Here is a 25,832-nt window from a genome sequence, read left to right as displayed (position 1 = left end):
GAATCCTGCTTGGTATATATTAGAAAATTTGCCCTCTAGAAGGAACCAGTCACACACCTCTCTAAGCTGTAATTATAAGTGACATTCTAGGGCAGGTAATGCAGGTCTCAGAAAATGAGCCCTGATTTTTTTTTTTAATATTTTATTTTTTAGTTCTCGGCGGACACAACATCTTTGTTGGTATGTGGTGCTGAGGATCGAACCCGGGCCGCACGCATGCCAGGCGAGTGCGCTACCGCTGAGCCACATCTCCAGCCTGAGCCCTGATTTTATTCTGAGGGACAATGCACCCTGCTGAACCTCCGGCAAGGGGTAGCAATGAGAAGTAAGCAGAATTAATTGGGTCATCTGGAAATCTCCTTAACAGGGGACAAACAATTAGAAATGAGCTCCTTTTTATCCTCTCTGCTAAGTTCTTGCTGTGATAGTTGGCTCTCCAGCAGCCATTTTGGATTATAAGGTTGTTTTGAAGTAAGGAGCTACAGACTATGCAAAGAAGAGAAGAAAGAGCCCCAATAACATTATGGACTTGGCAAACCAGATTTAGATGACCTATCTCCATCCTTCTTTCATGTTGAGAAAAATAAAGTCTACATTAGCTAAGCCTTCGACTTTTCAATCTCTGTTACTAACACAACCAAGCCACTTATCATCTCCAAAACATCACCAGCATTGGGATGGTGTGTCCCCAGGGTTTCATGTGTTGAAAGTTAATCCCCCAGGTGGAGCCCGTGACAGAATACTGGTGGCTTCATAAGAAGAGGGAGAGAACGGAAGATGCACACACCCTGTCTCTTGCCACCTGACGCCCTGTGCTGCCTTGGGACTCTGCAGCAAGAGGGCCACCACAAGATGCAGGTCTTCCACCTTGGGCCAGAACGGTGAGCTCAAATAAACCTCTCTTCTCCATGACGTACCCCGTGTGGAGTTCTGTTATTGGCCACAGAAAACAGACTGGTACGGGGTACTGCAGGGGACTTGATTCTTTTTTGATCTGCATATTTTGAAGGACATTATTATAAGCAGGAGAAATAACACAAGCCCTTGCAAGCTTGGAGGGGCTGGGGTCATCAGGGACTCCTAGGTCACCCCTGGAGCATGGGGCTGTCTGCTCTCACCTTACGGAGAGAAGGAAGGCGAAGCCATATTTGGAGGCCCTCGGACAGCAGGTGAGACCTCAAGTCATGGCATTCACGTCACCGGAACCTCCAAGGCGGGTGTCCCAGTGGCGACTCACCTGTATCTAGTTTCTCCCCCTCATCTGGGCTCTGTCTTTCTGTAGGTAATTTCCTCCATTCCTCCTTCTCTGTCTCTGTGTCTGTCTCTCTCTCTCTCTCTCTGTCTCTCTCTCTCTCTCTCTCTCTCTCTCTCTCTGTTTCAGCTAGAAGAGTCTCAGGGAGTCCCCTGCCCAGGACAGGGTGAGTAGCTTATTGTGAACATGGACAGGTTGCCCAGTTTGGAGACAGAGCTGGAAAACTGACACCCTCCCGAGCAGGCGAGCCCAGCCCTCCTGGCGCTCTGTGAAAGGCTATTTCTGTCCTGCCTGTGTTCCGATGGAGACATGCCACCGCCATCCCATAAATGCCCCTTTGTGTTGGAAGGGTTCTCATCCACTCGTGAGATACCCTCCGCCCAGCCCAACTGAAGGCTGCCCAGGGCTCTGCCCAGCCACGGGCCTGTGGGGCTGGGCCGCTGGCCAGCCGAGACGCCATCTGACCTGGGGACAGGAAACGTGGCATTTTGGGGAACTGCCCCAGAGGCTGTGTCCTCTGAGGAGCACAGGCAACGCCCACAGGCTGGTTGGGCAGCTGCCCCAAGAGAAGCCAGCAGGTCCTGCTCAGGGCCTGGTTCTTGGTCGGATCTGCCTGAACAGAGCAGCTCTGGCCCCTACGTGGGAATCCTGTCCTCATAGGCCAAGAGACTCCTAGGCCTCCCATCCACCTCCTTCCAGTGGAATCCATGTCCTTCCTATCAGCCTTGGTGAAAAGAAAAGAAAGAAACAGAATCCCCAGCCGTGGCCAGAGTTGGGGCAAACAGGGAGGAAAGACGTGAAGGGCCCCACGTGTTCAGATGGAGCCATCAGAACAGGTGACAGTGGGCAGAGGGCACAGGGTGAAGGGTGTGGAGAAAGTAGAGCCCCGGCTCCCTCACTGGCTGCTCTGCCCTGATACTCCTAGCACCTAGCTCGCCCGGGTCACCATTCCCTGACCACGCACACAGCCCACCAGTCACTCATTCACCCTGCCAGACAACACAACGTGTTAGCCCTCAGATGCTCTGGCCAGCCACAGTGGTCGCCATCAGCCCATTCCAGTACCTCCCAGTTCACAGTGAGCCTTCCCAAACAGAATCCTCCTTTCATCCTCCTCCTCCCCAATTATGCAAATAAGAAAATGAAAAATGGTGCTTCTGAGCCATGGCCACCTCTAAGTTGCCACACCCCTGAATCCTGACTGTCCACAGCAGAGGGCCCCCTGCCTCCTGCTAAGGGACGATGGACAGAGTCTGGGCGAGGCGCTGGGCACGGCTTGCCCCTGGCGGTGGCTCAAGGACAGAGACTTCTCTGCCCAGCTCCCTTGGTCCAATGTGGCCCAATCTTGACCTCAGGGCTGCCTTGCCCAGACTCACAGAGGGGCCTCCAACCTGCCTCTAACCTCAGGAGAGAGGCCAGGCTGGGCCTGCCAACTGGTTCCCTGCCCCGTGACGGTTCTGATATGTGTCCACATTTGAGACCTGTAGCAAGGCCCCTCCAAGCAAAGGCTGATGACATTCCGATAGAACTGCGATGAGGGTCAAAGGGCACAGGCTGAGGGCTGTCCAATCCCTGCCTCGGAGGAGCAAAGCCGGGGTCAGCTGGGATCTGAGATGGGCTGCACTTCCCCAGGGAGACAGGGAAGGGTTCGGCCTCTCCAAAGACAAGAGGTGGCTCCTGGCCCCTGTGGAGGACTCGGGTGACGTGGACTCACATCTCATTCTCAGAGCCTCAGTTTCCCCTCCTTGCAAAGACACAACAACCCCATACCGAGAAATTGCACCCCAAGCCATGACCTTGGTGTTGGTTGGCATCAGCAGCTCTTTCTGCACTTGGCCTTTGGGCGGTGACTCTCCATTTTTCCTGTTCTTTAGGAAAGCAGCTGTAACTCACAGCTCTGGGCCCCTGACGGCCCAAGACTGGTGGGGAAGTGTCCCAGATGCAAGTGATCCTCTTTACCTCCTGAACTTCTGTAGGGAAGGGTCTCAGGAGAGAAGGCTGAGGGGGGCCCTCGGACCCTGGTGCACAGGGTGGGAGGGGGACTGCTGGCCGGGGGGACACTAAGGAGGAGATGGCATCTCATCTAGGCCCTGGGTGTCCAGCCTGGCCAGCTCCTCAGACAGCTCCCCAAACGAACCAAGGTCAATAGTTAAGGCCCAGCTTGACCAGGGCTATGGGGGCAGGGGAGGTACCGGCCAGAGCTGGCCGCCACAGGATGTGTCTCCACCAAACCACAGACCACCTGCCCCGCCAGCCGGCAGCCCTCACGCCTACACTCTCTGGCCAAGTGGCTTTGTGGCCCGAGTGAACGGTCACTCTTGGGACCAAGAATAAGGAGCCCAGCAGCCCCTGTCATTAGTGGTTTGCTGAGCATGGGTTGGGCCAAGGGACACCTGGGCACTATGCCTGCAGGCCGAGCAAAGCGGACGTGGCTAGGCTGTGCCCCGGCAGACACCAGAGTGGCCAGAGGGTCAGTGGCACCTGGCTCTGGCTTTCCTCCCTCCCCACGTGGGGGCTGTGATGCTGGCTGGGCCGGGGGAGGCAGCAGGCGACTCACACAAACATACCCACGAGGGCCTGATTCAGGTGCAGGGACAGGTGTCCTGCCGTCAGGTGACAGGAAGGAGCCAGCCACATGGAGGCTGGGGTGGGAGACTCAGGTGGAGGGAACTGGGAGCACAAGGACCTGGAGGTAGAAAGGACCAGTGGGACAAAGAGAAGGGAGGGAAGGGAGAGGGAAGGACAGGGCCTGAGGTATACAGGGTCCAGAGGGGACCCAGGAAGGTTTTATGCCAGTGGCATAATTTTTTTTTTCAAACTAGTTACGAGTATCAGAAGAAAACAAAATTATAGCAGCCTCAAAATGAGATAGTTTGTTGTTGTTGTGGTTGGGTTCTTTTGCCTTATAGCCGAGGGAGGGCCTATGCTCCAAGCACTGGGGATGCAGGCTCCTTCCATCAGTGGTTCCATTATGCAAGGCTTCCATACTCGAGGTCTCCTCATGGTCCCCTGTGGCTACTGGAGCTCTCGCCATTTCACCCATGTTCCAGCCAGCAGAAAGGAAGAACTAATGAATATTCCCTGTTTAAGGCCCCTTCTTTGATGTTGTGTGCATCTCTTTCATTGCCAGATTATAGCTGTAGGACACGGAGCTGCAGGGAAGTGCAGCTCTAAACAAAAGCTTAAAAACCAGGAGCCTATGGCTGAGGTCTGGGGACAGATAGCAGAGGTGTCTGCTCCCCCTGCCACTGTGTCTGGCAGCTGGACAGGGCTTTGCTGGATATAGGTGCAGCGTGGCATCAGTGTCCTCCTGGCCTTGGGGAGCCCTGGGGGAGAGTCCACCGTCCAAGCAGGTAGGGCTAGATCAAAGGACCAGACTCAACAGAGGAGGCTGGGGCTGGCTTCCCGCTTCTCCCCGTCCATTCCATTGCGTGAAGGACCAGCTCGTCCCACTAGGCAGTGGACTGCTCTGTTAGCTCTGTGAATGGCCACACAATGTGCCAGATGGCACATGGCCATGACCAGTCACTCCCACTAGGTTCCTGGTGTCCAGGGGACTTCTGGGGCAGCTATGCCTTGCCCCGTGGCCTTGGGCATGTGACTTCTCCCTGGAGAACACAGCGACATCATCAGGCACCTGCATATCACTAGCCTGTTATCATCCTTGGCCCACCTGTGTCCCCTGCTCCCACAGGACCCCGACTGGTGACCTCCGCCCTCCTGTCTTCGGCATGCTCAGATGGCACAGCTCCTCGTCACCATTCCAGCCCTCCTTCCTCTGTCCTAGAATGCAGAGCTCATGCCACTGCACGCCGCCTCCCTCTGTGCGTGATATTGCAGGAGTTGTGATTCCTGGAAACACCTGCCAGACACGCAGCCCCTCACCCGCCATGAGGCCACGTCACAGGCTCCTACAGTGGGTGGGAAAGGATGGGCATGCCCAGGACTGGCAGCAGGCATGTGCGGGCAGCCTGGGAGGAGTCAGGAGCTGCTGTGCAAGCCACTCTGCCTCTTGCAGCTGTGTAGCCTGGGGCGTGTCATGCTGCCTCTCCAACCTGGTTCTCTCCCTGTGGAACGGAGAAGGTGTTCTGCCTCCAGCCCAGAGAGGCGCAGAGCAGGCACGGACTGCTTCCCAGGCTCCCTGCAGGAACGTGCAGTCGGTGTGAGCTGTCTAACAACTGGAGCTTTCTACCATGTTCTCTGGGAACCCAGCGGCACCTCCACACTCCCTGTGGTTACAGGGGTGCTCAGCCCTGGCAGTGGGGTGGCATGTAGGGAGAAGGGCCCTGGCTCTGGCTGCCTTCCCTTAGGGCTGACAAAAAACGCCCTGTGCCCTGCGAAGACCTCCTCCGCATGACAAGCCGAGGCACGAAGGTCTGTGTGCTCAGAAAGGCTGGAGCCCTCGTGTGAACTAGTCATACACACGCACAGCTCTCTTTGTTAGAGCCAGGGGGCTCAGCCATGGCCCTTGCTGGGCCCCTCCTCCTCTATGTCCCTCCTGGGGACAATTCCCATGGACCCTGGGATCAGGGCCAGCATCTGAAGCTGAGTATACAGTTCAATGGCTCAGCATCTCCAGGAGACCCTGGAAGCAAGGAGGTGGCTGGGACATATGGGGCACGGTCCCTTTAAGATGTGTCCTGGGCTGGGTCCAGCAGAGGACAGCCTGGTAAGCAGCTCTAAGCACAGCAGGGGAAACAAGTGGGATGACACAGCAGACACCCGGGAAAACCCTCAGTGCAGACATGCAGGACAGCCCCTAGTGACACCTTGCTCTGGGAGCCTGCGAATGCACCACTCACATGCAGTGACCGCTGGGGACTCTGGGGGCCACCATCACAGAGCAGGTTTACAAACCCAGAGTCTGATTTCTCAATTGCATTCAATACAATCTTCTTGTCCTCTCTTGGAAATCAGGACTAATGGATCTCACAGGTTGGAGCCACCAAAGGGCCCAAAGCACAGAATAGGCTCCCGTTCCGCCCAATACCTTGGGGGCCTTCCCGCCCGCCACCTTTGGCCCACCAGAAACATGTTTTCTCTGTGGTCTTCTCCCTCTCTCCAGGACCCCCTACACATACCCCGTGTTGGCCAGAGCCACCCACAGGGTGGAGCTTGTCCCATACAGTGGCCACAGGCGGCAGTTTTTGTGTGGACGGAGCCCACATTTGAAGATGTGGATTTCCCCCTACTCGTGCACAGTCAAGTGAGGTGACAGTGACCCGGTCAGGTAAGAACAGTGGTTACCAGGCGGGCTCGAGGCTGGGACACCTTCTCTGAGCCCGTCTCCTCATCTGTAAAGGAGGCCAAACAGCTCCTCGCTGCTGGACCTCAGCTGTGCTCCGGAGGAGGGGCACCGCCTGGCTCTCCCGTCACACCCTTCCCCGCTGCCTCAGTCCAATGGGGGATCCGCAGTCCGCCTGTGGGCCATGGGTCTCAGGGGCTGCGGTCAGAGTGAGCTTGCCTGACTCTCCCAGGGTGGCTCTAAAGTGCCTTGACCCCCAGAAGCCTCTCGTGGGCTGAAGAATGAATACACTAGGAAATGGAGACCAAGCAACCAGCCCCCAGCACACAACCAGTGGGGGCCCCTTTGGAATCTGGCCACTTCGCTGGCCCCCACCTGCCCCTCCTCTCAGCTGACTTGCCATGGGGCAGGAACAGGGCATGGACCTGGGGTGAGGGGAAAAGTCCCTTTTTCTGGTAAATCCCTCAGGGTGACTTGCATTTTTTGTGCCTTCGGTTTCACTTACAAAACTCGCCCCCTCCCCCGGCAGAAGCAAGGGCGGGAACAGGGAAGACAAGCTTGGGGTTAGGCAGGAGTTGGGTCCCAGGGCCACCAGAAGGCTGCCTGTTCAGCCTGAGAATGTCCAGTGAGGTGGGGATGGGACAGAAAGGCTGCTACATTCCTGGGGGACAGCATGGCTCCTGGGCTGAGTGCCTTGGGCTGAGCTTCTCTCCAGCCATGCCTGACTTTCTTCCCCTGTCCAGTGAGGGAGGAGAATGGCCTCTCCCCAGGACCCTTAGTAACACAAGAAGTGATGGCACCAGGCCCCACACGGTGCTGACCTCTGTGACTTGCCCACTGTCTGTCTCTCAGCTCCATAGGGTAGGGGCCCACTGCTTTCTTTGGTCCAGCCTCCAGTGTCTCCAACAGGATCCCGCACACATGTGAGCTTGGATGCCGTTGTTGAACCTCTGGCCCCTTCATTTCTTTGGGGGAGAGAGAAAAGAGATCAGGCTCACATGGCCTTGACCAAGCCCTAACCTGAGGCCAAGAGCCAGTGCTGGAGGTGACGGCACAGAGATTAGCGACCCACTGGAGACTACAGCGCTGTAAGGTGGCAGCTCTGGGCAGCGCCTGGCCTGGGGGCATGACAGGGTCTGCTCACTACTTCCTAAGGCTTTAGGGGAGGCGTGTGCGAACCCCAGGAGATGCACAGTCTGAGGTGCAACCAGTGAAAGGATGCAAAAAGCAGCTGAGCCTGGGAGAGGTCAGGGTCAGGACGGAGGAGACAGCTGGCCTTCACCCCTGCCCTCCAGGCTCCTGCAGCGCTGCGTTGCGCTGGAAGATGGCGTCTCCCTCTCCCCTCCACCCCACCTGGCTTCCCACGCCCGGAAGAAGTGGTTCCAGGGTGTCTCGGGAGACACGGCCGACTGAGCCACGGCTGGGAACCGACCAGCTCTGCGGGCCGGGCACAGGGTGCCGCCTCCGGGCAGAGCGGCGCGCGCTCCGGGATCCGCACTCTGCCCCGTCCCCGCCATCAGGCTGTGCCGGAGGCCCCCCGGCCCCCAGTTTCCCACGTAGGAAAGCTGATGACCACAAGTAGGAAGCCACGTGCACCCACTTGCCGTGCGGCAGCGGGCGCCGAGCCGGAGCTGCCTGCAGCCTGAGGGCGAGCCCCGCCCGGGAAAGCCTGGCCCGGCCGCGGCGGCCACGCCCGCTCGCCGTGCAGCGGCGCCCTGCAGTTTGCAAAGTGGCCAGGGAACGGCTGGTTTTCTTGACCTCACGTCATAAAGTGGCCATCACCGAGGGCCAGAGGGCTGCTGCGGCCGGGCACTTGGGGGCCCTCCGGTGCCACTACGGGACCCGGCGCCGAGCTGCCCGGGACCCCGCGTCGCACCAGACGGCGCTGTCCAGGCCCGCTCGCCCTGGGACTCCGGGCCCGGCCCCGCCCCAGCGGAGGCGGAGTCTGGGGGCGGAACTGCGGCGCGGCGGGGCGGGGCGGGCCGGGAGGCGAGGCGGGGCGGGGGCGGGCACACAGCCGCGGACTCCGCGGCCGAGGCGCGGGCGGGCTCGGGCCCGGAGCTAGGCGGCCCGGGCGGTCGCACCATGGATTCGAGCACCGAGGAATACGAGCTCAACGGCGACCTGCGCCCGGGCTCGCCCGGCTCCCCAGATGCCTCGGTAAGACCCCCACCCCCGCTGCTGTGTGACCTTGGCCGGCACCTCCCTCTCTGGGCCCGGCACCCGCGGCTCTGCGGGCACCTGTGTGCGTCGCCTGGTGAGCTCCCCATGCTGTGTGGTGGTGGTGGTGGGGGACGATGCGCCAGAGCGACGTCCCGCTCGTCCTATCCGGGACCCAAGCAGTGGCCCTGGAGGCTCTGGCCGCCCCTGCAGGGTCACAGGGGCGCGGGGAGGACTGGCGTGCTGCGGTCCGCAGCCCCGCGGACCGTACCGACGCTCAGCTGCGCGGCGGAGCTGGGGCGCAGCTCTCGAGCAGGGACGGCCTCCCACAGCACCCTTCTAACTTCAGCCTCACCGCCCCATCTCCTCCTGTGTGCCCCCGGGGTGGGCGGAGAAGAGTCACGGCATCTGGGCTCCAGGCCAGCAGTAAGCAGACGGCTACGTCACAGGGTGACCACGCTGTCGGATGCTGCCCTGATGGGGGAACCCCAGGCTCCACTCACCTGCCCTGAAAAATGAATGTCACCCACTCAAAGCCTTCAGAGTGTCCCCTGGAGGGCCCTAGTGGGGCCTGCCCAGAGCTTGCCCTGCAGGGCCCGGGAAGGCTGCAAGCCTGGGGCAGGCCTTAGCAGCGGTCCTGCCCGTGTGTTGGAGGTACACCCTCTTCCTGAACCTCCTCCCCACCTTCCAGCCCCTTCTCCTGCCAGGGCTGAGCCAGCCAGGGAGCCGTCCTGGCCTGGCCCTCTGGTGACTTGTTGACTTTGGACAACCTTTCATTTTCCGACCCCCCAGGAATGGGGGTGGAGAACTATGGTCTGGTTGGGATTTTCCAAGCTTGCTTTAGGCATGATTGGGGCAGAGTGACCAGTCCTAGGAGTATTCCTTGGGGATAGGCCATGTTTGGGAGAAAGGGCACCAGCAGGGAGTAGGGTCAGTCCTGGAGTTACACACGTTTGTCCCTGGATTAGAGATGAGGAAACAGGACTTAGAGGAGTCCTGGGACTCACCTTGGTGTGCAGGACTGAGACCTGGCTCTGCCCCAGTGTGTGAGCACTTTGAAGCAGCTGGCAGAGGAGACCCTGGCTGTGTATCCTTGGGGATGGGGGGGCACTCATCTTTTGGGCCTTCTATACATGGTCTTAAAAAGGGAGAACCCCAGGCATGGTGGCACCTGCCTGTAATCCCAGCAGCTCCTGAGGATGGCGAGTTCAAAGCCAGCTTCAGCAATGGTGAGGTGCTAAGCAACTCACTGAGACCCTGTCTCTAAATAAAATACAAAATAGGGCTGGGTCTGTGGCTCAGTGGCCCAGTGCTCCTGAGTTCAATCCCTGGTACTCCCCCACCCACCTAAAAAAGGGAGTACAAATGATCCCTGGTGGCCTTCGAGGATATATCTTAAGCAAATAAACTCAATAAAGAGGCAGGTGACTTGGAAACTGGTTTAAAGGAAGGGATTCTGCTCGCCCCCCCACCCTTGGCCTTGCCTAGACTCTACTCTCTACTCAGTACCATCTCTGCTCAGCTCTGTAGGCATCAGGGTGGGCCCTGCCTCCCAGGGGCTCTGGGTGTATCTTGGGGTCAGGAGAGACCTGGTTGGGTGCTCAGGGGTCATTATTTTGGGTAGGGACCAAAGGGAGAGAGAAGCAACCTCCTACCCCTATCTCAGTCTACCTTCAGAAATCAGAGAGCAGCCCAGACCAGGGGGAAAAATGAAGGCCAAGGTGTAGGATTCCAGGAGCTAGAGGACCACCACACTGTGGGGTGGGGGATGTCAGGCCTCCTGTGGAGATCATGATGGATGTCATCGCCAGCCCCAGGGTGAGGAGGAAGGCAGACAGGTCTGACCTCTACCTATGGAGGGTACCTAGGCACAGGGAACAGTGGAAGCAAACTCCCAGAGGCCAGACCTCCACACACATGCATCTTGAGGCGGTGGGCTGAGAAGCCTGGCTCTGAAGAAGCTTTGTAGGCCCATCCGAGGTCGCAGGAACCTCGGGTCCCCAGCAAGAGGCTTCCATGAGGAGTGGTCAGCCTACAAGTCTTTTCTGCTCACCCATATGGCTCAATGCCTTGTCCCCCCTACCGCGGGGACCCTGCCGTGCCATTTCTTGGGCCACCGTGTTAGCGCTCTGCCTCAGTTTCCTATCTGTAGATAACAGTTCTTCCCCTGAGTGACATCATGGTGAGTCCTATGTGCTTATCGACAGGAACTGCGAGGAGCAGGGCCCAGCACACAGTGGCATTGGCAACTTATAACTTTCTACCACAGAGACCCTTTCCTTGTGGTGACACCAGGCAGTGTGGCTCCAGAAGAGCAGCACCTTCCCCAGGGTGGGTCCTTCAGGAGGGCCTCCCTCCTCTATAACACTGGGCACTGTTGCTTGCTTCCTAGATGGCTGAAGCTCACCAGAGTCACAGCTGTACCTCCTCTGCAGGGGTGCCCAGGCGAGTCCTCTCAAGCTCCACCATGCCCCCTCCCACATTCCTGGCATCCCTAGGGCCCTTCACATGAGGATCCCTGTCAGTGTCCAGGGGTTGAGCCCGCTCCTTCTGGACCTCGACTCACTTTGGGCTGGCAGCGCAGGAAGAGCAAACATCAATTTGAATGTGGAAATGACCCACAGTTATGTCATGCCCAGTACTGCATTGCCCACTGCAGGAGGGAGATGGCCAAGAAGTGACTGGAACATGGCTGGGCCACAGCCCTCGGGTGCCAATCCATATTCCTGCCACTCACAGTCCCTAGGGCGAGGTTCCTAATGCCACCTCTCTAGCCTCCAGGATATGGATTTTTACTCACACTGCACAGCCTCAGCTGCCAGAGGAAGTTCCCTCTTTCTCTCATTTCTGCTTGCCTGGCAGGTCCTGAGACTGATAGGATCTTAGCTAAATTCTAAAGGCGACCCTGATGGGCCTCGAGGTTACTCCTGGCCAGTACTGAGCCGAGGGGAAGTAGTGCTGCCCAGCCCAAGCCATAGCCCAGCTGCTAAGAGGACCCCCGCCTCCTGTACTTCCTGCCGTCTGGCTAGGGTTTCCTGCCAGGAATGCAGATGTGGAACCCAGAGACCCTCAGGCCCTGCTTCCTGAACTGGTTAGGCATGAACAGCAGAGGCCAGGCGCAGGCCTCAGAGGGCTGGACCTGGAAGCCAGCCCTGGTGGCTTCATGCCAGTCCTGGTCTGGGGGGATGGACCCAGAAGTCCTACCCCCGCATGGATGAGAGATGCCCAAAGCCCACAGGTCCATGGAGGTCGTGGGGCCCCAATTCTCAGGTCTCCCCACTAGCTACTGTGCCTAGCTAAGCCCAAGAGGCAGGCCTGGGAGCAGGCCAGGCTGGAGTCAGCCAGGATCTAACTAGACTTGGACATCGGTCACCCAGGGCGGCAACTTGACCTGATGCCCCTCTTGGGTTTGCTCAGCCCAGAGGGACCCATGCCCAACTATCCTTTCTTTTCTTGGTTGCCGTTTTGTATGTGTGCGGTTATTTATGAGCTGGTAGAGCTTTTAGGTAGGAGGCAGAGCCTGTCATGATGGGGACAGCCACATACCGGGTGGAGGAACATCCCAGCCCTGTCACCCACTACGGGGCACTGTAACAGGCCACAAGACTTCTGAGACTGCCATATACAGTCCTCTCCACATCCCGGTCTGCCTGTTTTATATTCTTTTATTTATTTTTTTTAAGAGAGAGAGAGAATTTTAATATTTATTTTTTAGTTTTCGGCGGACACAACATCTTTGTTGGTATGTGGTGCTGAGGATCGAACCCGGGCCGCACGCATGCCAGGCGAGCGCGCTACCGCTTGAGCCACATCCCCAGCCCCCTGTCTGCCTGTTTTATAGATGAAAAAACTGAGGCACTTCTGGTCCCTGGAATGGGGGTGACAGAGGAGGTGTGGTGGCAGCCCCAGTCCAGCTCTGGGCAAGGCCTCTGTGGCAGCAGCTGGTATAGTGGGCCCAGCTTGGGCCACAGTCCCCCCAGTCAAGTTCTGGGGGACCTATAGCACCCATTGCACTATGACTAAGCCAGGTTATGGGTGCAGCAGGGCTAATTCAAATGCTCTCTGGACCAGCTTCCCCCGAACCTGAGCTATGGAAGGCAGGTAGCCTAGGACCGCGTGACCATAGAAGGCAGCCCCCTGCATGGGGCTGACTCTCCCTGGGGTTTTTCCCAATATTTACAGGAAAACGGGCATCACCCCAGCTCCCAGATCTGCTGAGGTTTCAGGGAACTCCTGTTGGCTCCAGGGACACATTAACCAGGGTGTTTGTTCCCTGAACTGCCCAGGTCACGGGCACAGGCTCCAGCAGGAGTTTTCTGGCATGCTCTTGGCAGTTGGTCAGGCTTGTGGGGCTCCCTGACCTATGGTTGATAGGTCTATCTGCCTGCCCATCTTGAGACTGTTGTTGAGCAGGCCCAAGGCCAGGGAGCCCCAGGAGGCCTGGTGTGCTGTCCCCTTCCCCAACCACATGACGCTCCCATCAGCCCACACAGCCTTAGTGGTTCCCCTGCCCAGGATGGACACCAGTGTGTGTCCCAAGGCAGCCCTGGGCTTAGGGTACTTGTCTTGGGCCTGAATTCTGATCTCCTTCCTTGAAGTGCCCTGGGCAGGCCCCTTCTGAGCCTCAATCTCCTGGTCATGGAAAGGGAAAGTAATGCTCCCTCCCATCCAGTGGGTAGGCAGCTTCCCAGGGTGTGGCCCAGTTGTGCATGTGGGGAGACTGAGGCAGCAGAGGGAGGCTGTGGTTAGGGCCTTAGAGCCAGGCTGGGGGGAATGAGGGCTTGAGCCAGTGCAGAGGCCTCCCCAGCCTTGACCATGGCTCAACCTGTGCTTCTTGTCATTGCATAGAGTGAATAGGAAGCAGATGGCCAGGTGGGCCAGAAGTACTCTTCACCAGGAGGGACACTGGGTTGGGGACCCTGCTGGCCCCAGGGCTCTGAGCCATTCGGGATGTTTGCTTCACAGCCCCATGAGAGACAAGCTCAGAGTGGGACTAACTGTCCTGAGCCTGGGGCAGGGAGCCCCCCAGGAGCTCCATGTCTACAGAGCAGCCCGGATACTCTGGCCCACCTTGACAAGGACTATGGAGATAGTGTTGTCATCCTCTAGGGCTCTGAACCCCAGAGCCTGGGTTCAAATTTCAGCCAGTCTTTTCTTGCTGTGTAGCTTTGAATAAGGAACCTCCTGCCCTGAGCCTCAGTTTATCCCACTCAAGTGGGTATGAGGACAGGATAGCGGGGACACAGACTCCCATGATGGCAGGTGCTGAGGGCTGAGGCCAGGGGCCAGGATATAGGACTCTGCTGCTGACAGTGCTCCTTCATGATGAATGTATGTTGTGTGTGTTTTGTTTGTACATGCATGTGTGCACATGTGTGTTGTGTACATATGTATGTGGATATGTTTGGGTGCTCTGTGTGTGTTTGTGTGCTTATGTGAGCCTGTTTGTGTATATACTGTGTACATGTGTGGGTGTGTTTATGCATGTGTTGTGTTGCATATGTGTATGTGCACCTTATGTGGGTGCCTCTAAGTGGTGTATAAGTAATTGCATATGTGTGTGCCTATGTTTGTCCATGTGTGTATAAGTGTTACATGCTATATTTTATGAATGGGTATTGTGTACATATGTCTGGAATGATTGTATATTTGGGGTATTTGTGTTTATGTGTATGTATTTATGTGTGTGCATTTCATATATGTATGTGTGGTTGTGCACATGTATATTGTATATGTTCACATGTGCATATTGTCTTTGTGATATGTTTGTGGGGTGTATGTTTGTATGCATGTGTGTCTATGTCTATGGAAGGTCCTCACAGGATCTATATTTGCCTTTGCTTTTAAGGACAGCTCCTGGGCTGGGACGTGGCTAAGCCCCGGGGCAGCCTGGAGGGAAAGCACTTTGGTACCCTGGGTTTAAGAAATTAGGAGCACCTGCCTACTGTGAGCCAGCAGCCCCTGGATGCTCTGTACCCAGAAGAGCACATGTGTGGCAGGGTGTGGCCAGCTGGATGGCCTTGTGGAAGCAAAGCTGGAGGTGACCTCAGTGCCAGACATGGGCCAATAAACACAGACTGCCCACACCCAGACCCATGTAGTCTGGGAGGGGTCCAAGGGGTGCAGCCACCCCAGAGGGGCCTCATGGCACACCTGCAGTGATTCCCGAGCAGCACTGGGGCGGGGGGCTGGTGCTGGTGGCCAGCCCAGGTGGAGACAGCTTTGCTCTGTGCTCTCCAGTGTAGGACTGACCCGAGTGACTGTACCACACAGCAGCTGATGCCAAAGGCGAGCGGTTGGAATGTCCCAGCCCAGGTGCAGGCAGCAGAGCCCAGCTGTATCTCCACGCACCCTGCCTTCTTCTTGGGCACACTTCCACTTAAAGACACACACCACTAGAACAAAACCCTGGCCATGTGACACCTGTGTCCACCTTCCTCACACCTGCAGCACTGGCCTCTCACCCCTGCATCTTTCATGAGTTTGGAAACAGGATCTCCCTCCCAGAGTAGCCCCAGGAGGCCACCACCAGCACTGCCTCCAATCCGGTGCCCAGTCCCTGGAAGCTACAGAGCAGGGCCAGGCAGCCCTGGACAGAGGACCAGGGCTGAGGGTGGGGGGGGTTTTGTGGTGGCTGAGAAAGGGATCTGACCAAGACAGTTTGAGGGGGGCTGCCTGGCTCCATGGAATGAAGAAGCCAGGTACCTATAGGGGCCCTGGAATAAAACAGGCTGGCTCAAGAGGTGACTCCCATGGGAGGAGAGGTCACAGGAGGCTCTCTGGAGGCAGGAGCCTCTAGGCAGGACCTCAGAACGTGAGGGTCCATGGTAACAGGAAAGGGTGCTGAACGGGGAGGGCAGTACAGGCCCCCTGTGACTGGCTGGGTTGAGGGGTGGGAGGCAGCAGGAAAATGGCATGGGGCTGATTCGGGATTGGGACCAGCCCTCAGATAGGAGAGTGACGTCACCGGGAGATAGGCACCATAGAGAAGAGGTCAGGACGTGTATTCCTGTGTTCTTACTATGAAAGTTGAGACAACGAAGTTCAACTGTACGTAGCATGCCAAGGCATCTATGGAGCTCCTGCTGTGTACTGGCAGACTCTTGGTGCCCCGTGCGTTTGAGCAGCTTGCAGCTAGGCCGGGTGGCCAAGCCATTCTACAGGGCTGCGTGGCGGGTGGGGGCAGGGGACTGAGGAGCCTGAGGGGAGGTGACCGAGGCAGGACTGGCCTCAGGGCCCAGCCCAGGAAGGGCTTGTTTCAGGCCTGGGCAGTATTCAGGGACCTGTCCACTCACACACCGTTTCCCTTCCTGGCACCCAACAGGAGCCCAGGCCCTGAGTGGGGAGAGCCCTGGGCACAGGCGGGCAGGGAGGAGCACCCTGCAGCGGGAGGGTGAGGGCCTGGAACGCCAGAGTGCCTGGGCTGAGGTTGCCATTTTTCCCTCTCTCTGGGACTTTATTCCTGGGCTCCCCTTTGTAACAGCTGAATACATTCAGAGTGACGTACTGACCATGGCCAGGGCAGCAGAAGCCCACAATTGTGGGGGGCTTGGCCCCGGCCCCTCCCTGCTGACCGTCACCCTCCCCGCTGTCCCCTCCTGCTGATCACCCCTTTCCTCCCCTGCTCACTGACGGTCCCCTCCCTACAGCCGCCGCGATGGGGCCGGAGGAACCAGCCCATCAACATGAACCATTACGCCAACAAGAAGAGCGCAGCCGAGAGCATGCTGGACATCGCGCTGCTGATGGCCAACGCGTCCCAGCTGAAGGCCGTGGTGGAGCAGGGCCCCAGCTTTGCCTTCTTCGTGCCCCTGGTGGTCCTCATCTCCATCTCCCTGGCTCTGCAGATCAGCGTGGGCGTGCTGCTCATCTTCCTCGGTAGGAGCCTGGCTCTCAGCTCCCCGCATGGGCGCCTGCCGCCCTGCACACCTGGCTCTCACGGAGCTGCCCCTTCCCCAGCCCTCCTCTGCAGGGCACGTCGTCCAGGATTTGATCCCCCACCCCCAGCCAGACCCTGCACTGTGAAATACGGCAGGGTCGGATCCTCAGGCTGGGGCCTCTGGGAGTCAGAGTACCTGCCCCCCGCCAGGCCCTTCCAGCTCCCTCCACAGGGTAGCCTGTGCCAGCCACCTCTTACAGACTGGCATCAGCCAGGCCCCTCACTGGTGACATGGTCCAGTGAGAAAAGAATTTCCAAGTCACACAGGAAGTGAAGAGGGCCCAGGAGGCAGGGGGGGACCCTGAAATGAGGAAGGACCCTGGCCCTGGAGGTGAGGAGGGAATCTAGGCACAGGAGGTGTAGAGGGAATTCAGACCCAAGGTAGTGAGGAGGGGCCTTGGACCAGGAGGTGTGGAAGGACACTGGGCCCACAACGTGAGAAGCAAATCCTGGCCCAGGAGGTAAGGAAGGTTCCTGGGCCCAGTTGTGGAGGGACCCTGACCCAGGAGGCGATGGGGAACCCTGGACCCTGACCACTATCTCCATGGCCAGAATGTCCAGCCATCCTGCTGGTATTGAGCAAAAACCCAAATTGTAGGTTGTAACCTCTGGTGTTCTAGTCTTCTCCAAATTGAGTCACTAAATAACATTCCTTCAAAATCAGACCAACTTCCTTGGATGGACTGACAGGTGGACCAGAGGCAGGCAGGCAGGAAGATGGGCTGGGCTCCCTGGGGCTCCGTGGAGTGTTGCCTCTTTGCAGCCAGGGCCCCTGGCATGCTGGATCCCGGTCCAGAGGTGAACTCCTTTGTCAAGAGCAGCAAGGGTAACTCTTGCTTTGCTTCCAGGCAAGTGAGGGGCCTCCCGGGGCCTGTTTATCCACCTTTGAAATGGGTGCGATTGAGCCTTGGGCAGGAGAGAGAGTCCATAGAGAAAGGCACATGAGGGCACAGTACATTTGCCTTAGAAACCAAACCTGGTCTGGCTTGATGACCAGGAGAAGCACGATCTTGGGTGCTTGACTGGCCTGGGCTTCAGTTCCTCATGGAGAAAGTTGGGGGCTACAGAAGACAGGACCCCCAAACCCAGGGGATGCACTATCAGAGTTTTAGCAAAACATTACTTTTTCTGGGGATAAAACTTATCCCATGTGTGTTTGAAGACCCTGTGATGTCCACACAGCATGGTCCCCAGGTTGGTTCTCTCTCTGGGCTGCCCTGGACACCATCTGCTCCCTCTTGCCCACAGTCAAGTACGACCTTAACAACCCAGCCAAGCACGCCAAGCTGGACTTCCTCAACAACCTAGCCACGGGCCTGGTGTTCATCATCGTAGTGGTCAACATCTTCATCACAGCCTTTGGGGTCCAGAAACCCGTGATGGACGTGGCACCCCGGCAGTAGGGCAACCAGGTGAGCCGGGAGGGGAGCATGGGACCCATAGCTGTCAACTGCCACGAAGTCTCTTAGGGCAGGTGAGCCTCCAGCTGGATTTCCTTTGTCATCCTTTTCCACATGGTCTCTACCTGGTCACCACCTTGATCCAGGCCTGGCCCCCCACACTGGGGTCCAGTGACCACAGTGCTTAGATATGACATATTTTGAAGCTGCTGTTCAAGTTGGTTTGGTGTGTTTTTGTGGTGCTGGGGATGAACCCAGGGCCTCAGGGGTGGTGGGCAGGTAGGTGCTCTACCACAGCCATACACCTGGCCCCTGGAGCTGCCGTTTATATAACCAGAGAGCTCATGTGAAAAACTATCTTTCTGGCTTCTTTTGAGAACCCCCGGGGGTTCTGTCCCTATGTCAGCCACACCCAGCAGGTGGTGTCTAATATGAGCCTTCACCTGAGAAAATGGCCTCTGCCTACCCGACTGCCTCACCATGGTGGTGTTCAGGGTCTTCTGACGTGCAGCCCTGTGACACCTCATCTATCCTTGCTGGGCCTTGGAGGGTCTGTGTCATCCCTGCTCAGGGCAGACCCTGGCTCCATTCAGGGCAGACTGCAGCCACCCTGCTCCTGGAATATAGGACGCAGTGTAAGAAGCATTTTCTGTGCCAGGCTCCCCCTCCCCTGTCCCTGCCCTGGGAAGGTGAGAACCTGCCCGAGGACACCTAACCAGGGAGCAGGATGAGCAGGGAAGGCCAGGTGACTTGGTCTGAGGCTGGGACCATGCACACCACAGTCTTGTTGCTTTGGTCCAGAACTGTCAACACCGCAGTCCACATGGCTGAGGGCCAGAGATAGCCATATCCCCTGTGGGGGACACACTGGCCCCAGTTCTCTTGGCCATGAGCCTAGGGTGGCTCTTCTGGGCTAGGAACTGGGTAGGGTCTGATTCGCTGCCTGGTTGGTTATAAGTTGTCCTTCCACAGAGCCCCTTGTGTGCCATCCTGACCCTTTACACATGGCATGACCAGGCCCCTTATTAATCATCTGCTGTGTAGCCTGAACACAATCCTGGACCCTCCTTGAGTACTGGTCATCTGCTGGGTTCTGGGCTTATGGGCACTTAAGGGCCTACTCTTCCTGGTCCCCGCCCTCCATGGGTATCCTTGGGGTATCCTCATGGGCCCAGAGTCCAGGACTGCTGCATGTACTGGGCCGCAAGTAGCCATAGCAGAGTCTTGGATTTGGTGGGTAGTTGTGGTCACTGCTGCTGGACCTTGGTGGGCCAGGCCTTTACATCCTGACAGGGACCCAGGAACACTATACTTCAGAGGGAGAACCGAGGGCTCAGAGAGATGTGCTAACTCAGCCAGGCCAGACGTGACCTTCTCACTCTTGAGTCTGAGTCACCAAGTATGTGGCCCTGAGGTGCCTGTGGGCTGGTGACCAGGATGGGCTTGGAGCCCCCACCCCCCAAACCTGGGACACTGTTGAGTGGCCAGGCAAAACTCACACCTCTTCTCTCTTCTGTCTAGAACCCTGAATGGCAACTGCCCCACAGCCTGGCTGCCCAGAGCCCAGGAGCCAACGTGCCCTGAGATGTCCACCACTGTGTGGAGCACTCCCCAGACCTGCCAGAGCCCAGGCTGCTCTCGACTGGTCCGTGTCCTGGGATGAGCCTCCGTTCTGTGACTGCCACATAGAAGGCTACTCTTGTCATGTGGGGCCTGGATATAAGGCCCAGAAGGTCAGAACTGGACAGTCCCACAGACATGCAGCAGGTCCGTGGATGGGCCGGATGGAGGGGCCAGCAGTGGCCTCTATCTCAGGACATTCGAGAAAGACAAGGCGATTCCCCTCCCTTTGCTGATGCACCAGCAGACCTATTTCCCATGGGGCCTTCCCAGGTGACTCTAGTGACTGCTGCCTCCTCCATTTCCTAACTGGGGACACTGGGTAGCCAGCACTACCTGTTGGCCTTAGTGGTGGCCACTGTCTCTGGTCTCAGGGCCTGGGCTTAGTGGCTATCAAAAGGCAGCTGTGCCCGTGTGGGCCATCACTCTGCCCGTGGCCTCCAACCAGCAGTGGCCCTGCAAAGCCCAGCCCCTCCTCAGGGGTCCAAACCCCACTTTTCTAATCAGGAATGATTAATAAAGCTTGTGCTTCTCCCTGCTGGGCTCCGTGCACCATCCTCCCCCTCCTGGGGTGGGACCCTGCCAGGCCCCTCTCCTTGCAGGGGCCTGGGAGCACCGAGTTTCAGCCAGGGCTGCCTTCCCCAGAACGCTGGGTTTGGGGAGCTCTTTGGCTCCCATCTCAACTCAGGGTGAGATTTAGAGGCAGAGAGGCCAGGGTTTGAAGCTCCAAGGCCTTGCTTGCCTTCATTTCTTTGTGCACAGGCAAAATCACCAGGAAGTTTGCAAGAATAAAGAATCCCCTTACACAGTTGTGAACATTTTGCCAAGTGTGTCCTTAGCTGTCCCAGAACCTGCACCTCCACAGCCTTTGTGACCCACCCACACTGGGTCACCTACTGTGTGGCAGAGGGTGGGCTGGCCTCCAGGGTGTGGGGCCTGAGTGCCGTAGGTCCTGGGGTCCTAGCAGCTTGATGTGCTTGGACTGCCGAGTGCTTCTGTGCAAAGTGGTAGAGATGGGACCTTTGCTGACCTACCAGAGCTGTCCCAAGTGCCCACTACCCTGTCCCCATGCCCAGGGACCCTGCTCTGTCATTTGTAGCAACATAAGATAAAAAAAAAAAAAAAACCTTGTCTGGATCCCACATGGCCTGTGCCACCTCATCTGAGCTCAGAGCAGGCGCTTGAACTCTACCAGGCCCTGCGACGGCCCTCAGTCTTGCTCGGGTGAAGCGTTTCTAAGACCACGGGCCCGGGGTCGAGGATTGGAGGGTGGTTTCACCAGGATTGCCCCAGAGTGTTTTTTAACTTGGGGACTCTGGTGCTGGATGATGGCTGCCCTCCCCAGGGAGTGGGGGAGGGGCAGCCTGTGTAGTGAGTACAGGGAACTGTCATCTATGGCCTGGACAGGGGCCCCCCATGGAATTCCAGCACTCTCTCCATTGAATGCATGTCCGTGCTGTGCCAGCCCACTTCCTGCTGTTCCAAGTCTGTTTGTACTTCCCCACAGTGGTGTCCAGCACTGCCCTGGTCGGCAGGGATATCCTCTTGGGAGGAGACAAGCTAGGATCCTGTCCTAGACTGGAGCCTCCTGCCTGGCAGAATCCCTTACCCAGCGGAAACTGGCTCCTAGCCCTTGTTCTCTTTTTCCTGGTCCCCAGCCCTTCACCCACCACCCCCAGCACCCCACTGTATCTCCCAGCCCCTCTGCCCCCCACCTCTCTCTGGCATTACCCCTGCACCCTGCTACGGGATACCCCGTCATGATTCCCTCCAGATGAGACACCTGGGCCTCTCTCACCAGCCTCTGTCCTCTCCTCCAAGCAGCCTCCCCAAGACACAGGGTGGGGGCAAGAGCCTCTCCCAACGCCCCCACTCCCCATTCTTTCCTTGTCCATCTGCTTGTCTAACCTGGAGTGACTCTAGCACCTGGTGCCTTAACCCGGTCACATAAGCCCCCAGCAGTCTCAGGTGTGATTGACCAATCAGGTCCCGAAATGACTGACAAGTGAAAGTGCTTATGGCTAAAATGGTCTGAATCTGGGCTTAGCTTTAAAATACTCCTGGGGACCCAAAGTAGGGGAAATGGACAGAACTCGATGGATTTGTGCTGACATCTGTAGACCCCGGGGGCTCAGACACTGCCCTTTCTGCTTTTGTTAATGTCTGTCCTATAAAGAGAGTTTTTCAAGGTAGTCGTGGCATGGAATTTATTCCCAGATGAAAAAGCAAGATGGGAAGATGTGCCCTGGGCCTGAAGTGTGCTTCTGTCAGAGACAAGGTGGCACTGTCTGTGGCAAGGGCCTGGCTCAGGTGCTGAGTCTCTGGTGGGGCCCTGGTGTGGGCCGGCAAACAGCCACCCGTGTGCCTGGTCCCGAGTCAGCAGCCGGATGTTGGCCAACACGTCGCATAGTTCCTCCTTTGCCAGGAGAGGAAACTCACCAAGACAGGGCTGCATGGGGTGCCGACATGGCTGCAGTAAGGCTGGGCTGTCAACCATGTCACCCCTCCCTGGTGCAGGGTCCGGCAGGCAGGGCATAGCTTCCAGGTCTGGAGCCCCGTGGTCCAGGCTGGTCATTAACAAGGCAGCTCAATGCCTGGGAGGAGGTGGGGACATCCACAGCCCCATCCCCTGGTGTGTCCCAACCCCCCATGCCATCCCAGGTGCCAGCTCCTGGCCCCCCCACATCTCTATCCCCAGGTGGCATCCCCTGTGCTCGGTCAGCCGTGCCAGCTGTCCCCTCACCCCTGAGCAGTCTGGCCTCACCGCCAGTGTGTGTCGGTGCCTTCAGGCCATCGCTGGGCTGGTCAGAGCTCAGCTCCGGGTGGCTCTTAGGGGCTTCCCTGACCGCTGTCCTAGGCTGCCCTCCCTGTTCACTATCCTGGTCCCCATTTGGGTTTATGCTTTGGATTAGAGTCACCATCCACCTCAGCAGAGGTCAGTAAGGTGGTTAGAGAATCCCTTGAGCTGGTGTCTGAGCCTGGCCCCAAGCTCAGAGCTGGTACTGGGAGAACAGAGGTCTTGCCCCCTGGATCTCCTGAGGGCCAAGGGCTCTGCTGGGGCTGGGGGAGGTGGGCACCCTCAATTCATGCCTGTGCTTGTCCTTACAGACCCTTGGTCTGCCTGGTTCTCCCACCACCTGGGCCTCTCCCACCAGCCTCTGTCCTCTCCCCAAGCAGCCTGTGTCCCCGCACTGTCTGGCACACAAGTTGGTGTTCCATAAATGTCTGGGGTAGAACCTATTCACTCCTCAAGGGTGCCAGACCCTATGTCACAGAGGCAGAGGGCCAGATGAAAGACTGAGGCCCAAGACTGTTAGAGCCAGCTCCCAGGTGCCTGTGAGCACCATTGCTGGTCCCTAATGTGTCCTCAAACCCCCTGTACTCATCTGTGCAGCCAGCCCTGCCCAGGAGCCCAGGGACAGTGCTGTGGTAGGGGTGGGGTGTCAGGAGAGTGAACAGGGTGTGTGAGAAGCAAGGAGAAGGAGCCACTGAGTCAGGGAGACCCCACAGAGGGACATGCAAGGAGGTCAGACTGGATGGGGAAGAAGGTTCTAGGCAGAGGGCCAGCCTGGGAGTGAGCCCTGAGGCCAGCAGGAGCTGCACCTGGCTTTGCAGGAACAGCAAGGTGGGGGTGTGGCAGTATGAGAGTCACCTGGAACTGGGAGTGGCTATGAAGCGCTGAGGGCAGAAGGCTGGTTTCTTTTGTCTTTTTCCTATAATAGATAGAGAAGTTAGCTGGACAGGTGGGCAGGTGGATGGGTGAGTGGGTGGACAATATTATTGTCCACATTATCTATGGACAATAGATAATATGGTTGATAGTTATGATAGCATCATAATTTGGATAAGTATCCCCCGAAGGTCACGTATTAAAGGGTTGGTCCCCAAGGTGGCACTATGGGGAGGTGGTGTACCTTTAAAAGGTGGGACCTAGTGGGGATCTTTTAGGCTATTGGGTTCAGGGCTTTGAAGGGGACTGTGGAACCCCAGAACCTTCCTTGTTCTCTTTTTGGCTCCCTGGCTCCTGAAATGAGTCTTTTGTTTGTTTGTTTGTTTGTTTGTTTAACCCAGGAGTGCTTATTATCCACTGAGCCACATCCCCAGCTCAGGGTCTCACTAAGTTGCTTAGGGCCTTGCTAAGTTACTGAGGCTGGTATTTGTGACCCTCGACCTTTCTTCCCGAGTTGCTGGGACCACATCCAGCTTGAGGCGAGTGATTTTGCTCCACTGCGCATCCCTGCCATGTTTACAGCCTTTACCAGAGGCTGAACATGGAGCCAAACCTCCAAAACTGAGACCTAAAGTACACCTTGTCTCTTCATAAGCTAACTGTCTCAGGTATCTCAATATAGCGATGGAAGGCTAACAGATACCTGTGGTGGAAGGATGAATGATAGAATGATAATTGATAGATGGACTGATTGAAAGGTAGATGGGTGATAGATGATTGATAGATATAATGATAGATGGATAAACAGATGTCAGGCTCAGTAGGTTATCCCAAGCCCATCCCCAGACAGTGTCCCCAGTGAGGAACTAGCTCTGGGCCAGCCTGAAACCCCAGCTGAGCCCCCTCCTCCCTTATGGAGTGGTGTGCAGTCTCTCATTGCTCAGTGCCCTTGCTTGCCCTCCTACCTGGCTGTGAACATTGGATGTGTCTTCTGAGCCTTGTTGGATATACATGCTGTCTGTTCCTTGTGGCTCTGCTGTCCCCACTGTTTACCCTTTGAGGACCTGGGCCATTTGACACCGGTAGCAGGGCCAGGACCAGGGAATGGGGTAGGCTAGGAGGAGGGCCTGATCTAGGTGTGAAGGTGGCCCTTTCCTGCTGAACCCAGGGGGGGGGGGGTCGTCCTCCTTCCCACACCCACTCTGCCCAGCCTCCCCTCCATTTCCCAGGAGCCTTCTCTCCCCCTGAGTTTAATGGGGATTTAGTAGGGGTGAGATTCAAAGCAGATTTCAACTGCTTTGCTTTTGAAAATCAGGGAGTCCAAAGCTTTCATGGTATTCTTCTTTAGCTCTCGAACACACATTTTGGGCCAGGTGCCGTGGTACGTACCTGTAATCCCAGAGGCTTGGGAGGCTCAGGCAGGAGGATCATGAGTTCAAAGCCAGCCTTAGCGAGGCCCTAAGCAATTCAGTGAGACCCTGTCTCAAAATATAAAAAAGGGCTAGGGATGTGGCTCAGTGGTTGAGACCCCTGGGTTCAATCCCCGGTGCAAAAAAAAAAAAAAAACACTCTCTTTTTGGGGAGATACTAATTCCGGTTGTTGACCTGGATGTGGCCTGAGTGGGTGTCCCCAGCCCAGCACCTCTTCCTTCCCCCAGCCTGTGGAGGCTGCCAGGCCAGTTTCAGGCCAGGATAGACCCTTCCCTCAACGCTTGGGTCTTCTGGGAAGTGGGGTGTGAGGACCCCCGAGACATGGCCATTCCCCTCAGGCTCCACTATAATATGGGTTATGCTTCAGGGTCAGATTAAAATTTGGGGGTCCCATGGTCACTTGACCGGAGCCTCCCCAATCCAGGCCCCAGCTGTAGAAAGGGGGACATGTACCAGTCCTCTTGTGCCTCAAAAGAGGTCCTTGTTCTCTGACCCACATTACAGGTGAGGAGGTGGAGCTTCTGATCAATGATGGGGCCCAGCAGTGAGGTGACCCCAGTGACAGAACAGCATCCCTCCCTCTTTCCAACTCCTGAGCACCCCTCAGGTGCTGGAAGCCATGTGGACCACGACAGGCTAACCCCCTCCAAGACCCAAGTGAGCTGTGACCTGTGTCTGGCTGGACCTGGGGCTAGGGGACATTGGCAGGGCCCCTGTGAGCCATCTGCAGTGGGGGAGAAGACCCCACCTAGCAGGTGCCGACCCAGTGGGAATGGAAATGGTGACACTACAGAAAAGCAGTGTCAGTGCACCCCCAAATCCAACCCTGCACCTGCACACGTGTGCAATCATCAACCTTTTGTTGTGCAAGATGCAGATGCATTTCCTGCCCTGGGCTCGTGTGCCCTGTGTCCTCGCTGGCCGGGCTCAGCCAGCCCAGAGCTCCACCAAGCCTCCTGCTCTCCTCTGCAGCTGCACCTCCTCTCTCTTGTGACAAACTTCTGGTAATGAGAGCTCTCCCCGCATCCTGGCTGTCCCTACCAGCCCCTGCACAGTTCTGGGAATAGTGTCCCTGGAGCGGCCACTGTTCTTACTTGTGTGTCAAAAGTGTTTCC

At 57.3% G+C, this 25,832-nt stretch overlaps 1 protein-coding gene and 1 long non-coding RNA gene across 2 annotated transcripts; one reads left to right on the top strand and one right to left on the bottom strand.

Moving 5' to 3' along the window:
• Positions 1–3,931: 3,931 nt before the first annotated feature.
• LOC308631464 lies at positions 3,932–8,478 on the bottom strand. Its single transcript, XR_014018215.1, has 3 exons — positions 8,098–8,478; positions 7,319–7,462; positions 3,932–4,860 (listed from the first exon to the last, which is right to left on the bottom strand). It is a non-coding gene; the product is annotated as an uncharacterized lncRNA (long non-coding RNA).
• Positions 8,479–8,482: 4 nt separating this feature from the next.
• On the top strand, positions 8,483–20,153 carry NINJ1 (ninjurin 1). Its single transcript, XM_081262702.1, has 4 exons — positions 8,483–8,657; positions 16,307–16,535; positions 17,845–18,008; positions 19,518–20,153. Exons 1-3 carry the CDS (start codon positions 8,583–8,585, stop codon positions 17,997–17,999), a joined length of 459 nt encoding a protein of 152 aa, XP_081118828.1. The 5' UTR covers positions 8,483–8,582; the 3' UTR covers positions 18,000–18,008; positions 19,518–20,153.
• The last annotated feature ends 5,679 nt before the right edge of the window (positions 20,154–25,832 follow it).

The sequence above is a fragment of the Spermophilus citellus genome (assembly GCF_964194105.1).
Source record: "Spermophilus citellus genome assembly, chromosome: 12".
In the NCBI taxonomy this organism is placed as follows: Eukaryota; Metazoa; Chordata; class Mammalia; order Rodentia; family Sciuridae; genus Spermophilus; species Spermophilus citellus.
Note: the sequence above shows the minus strand (reverse complement) of the source record. Positions and strands in the feature narration are given on the sequence as shown.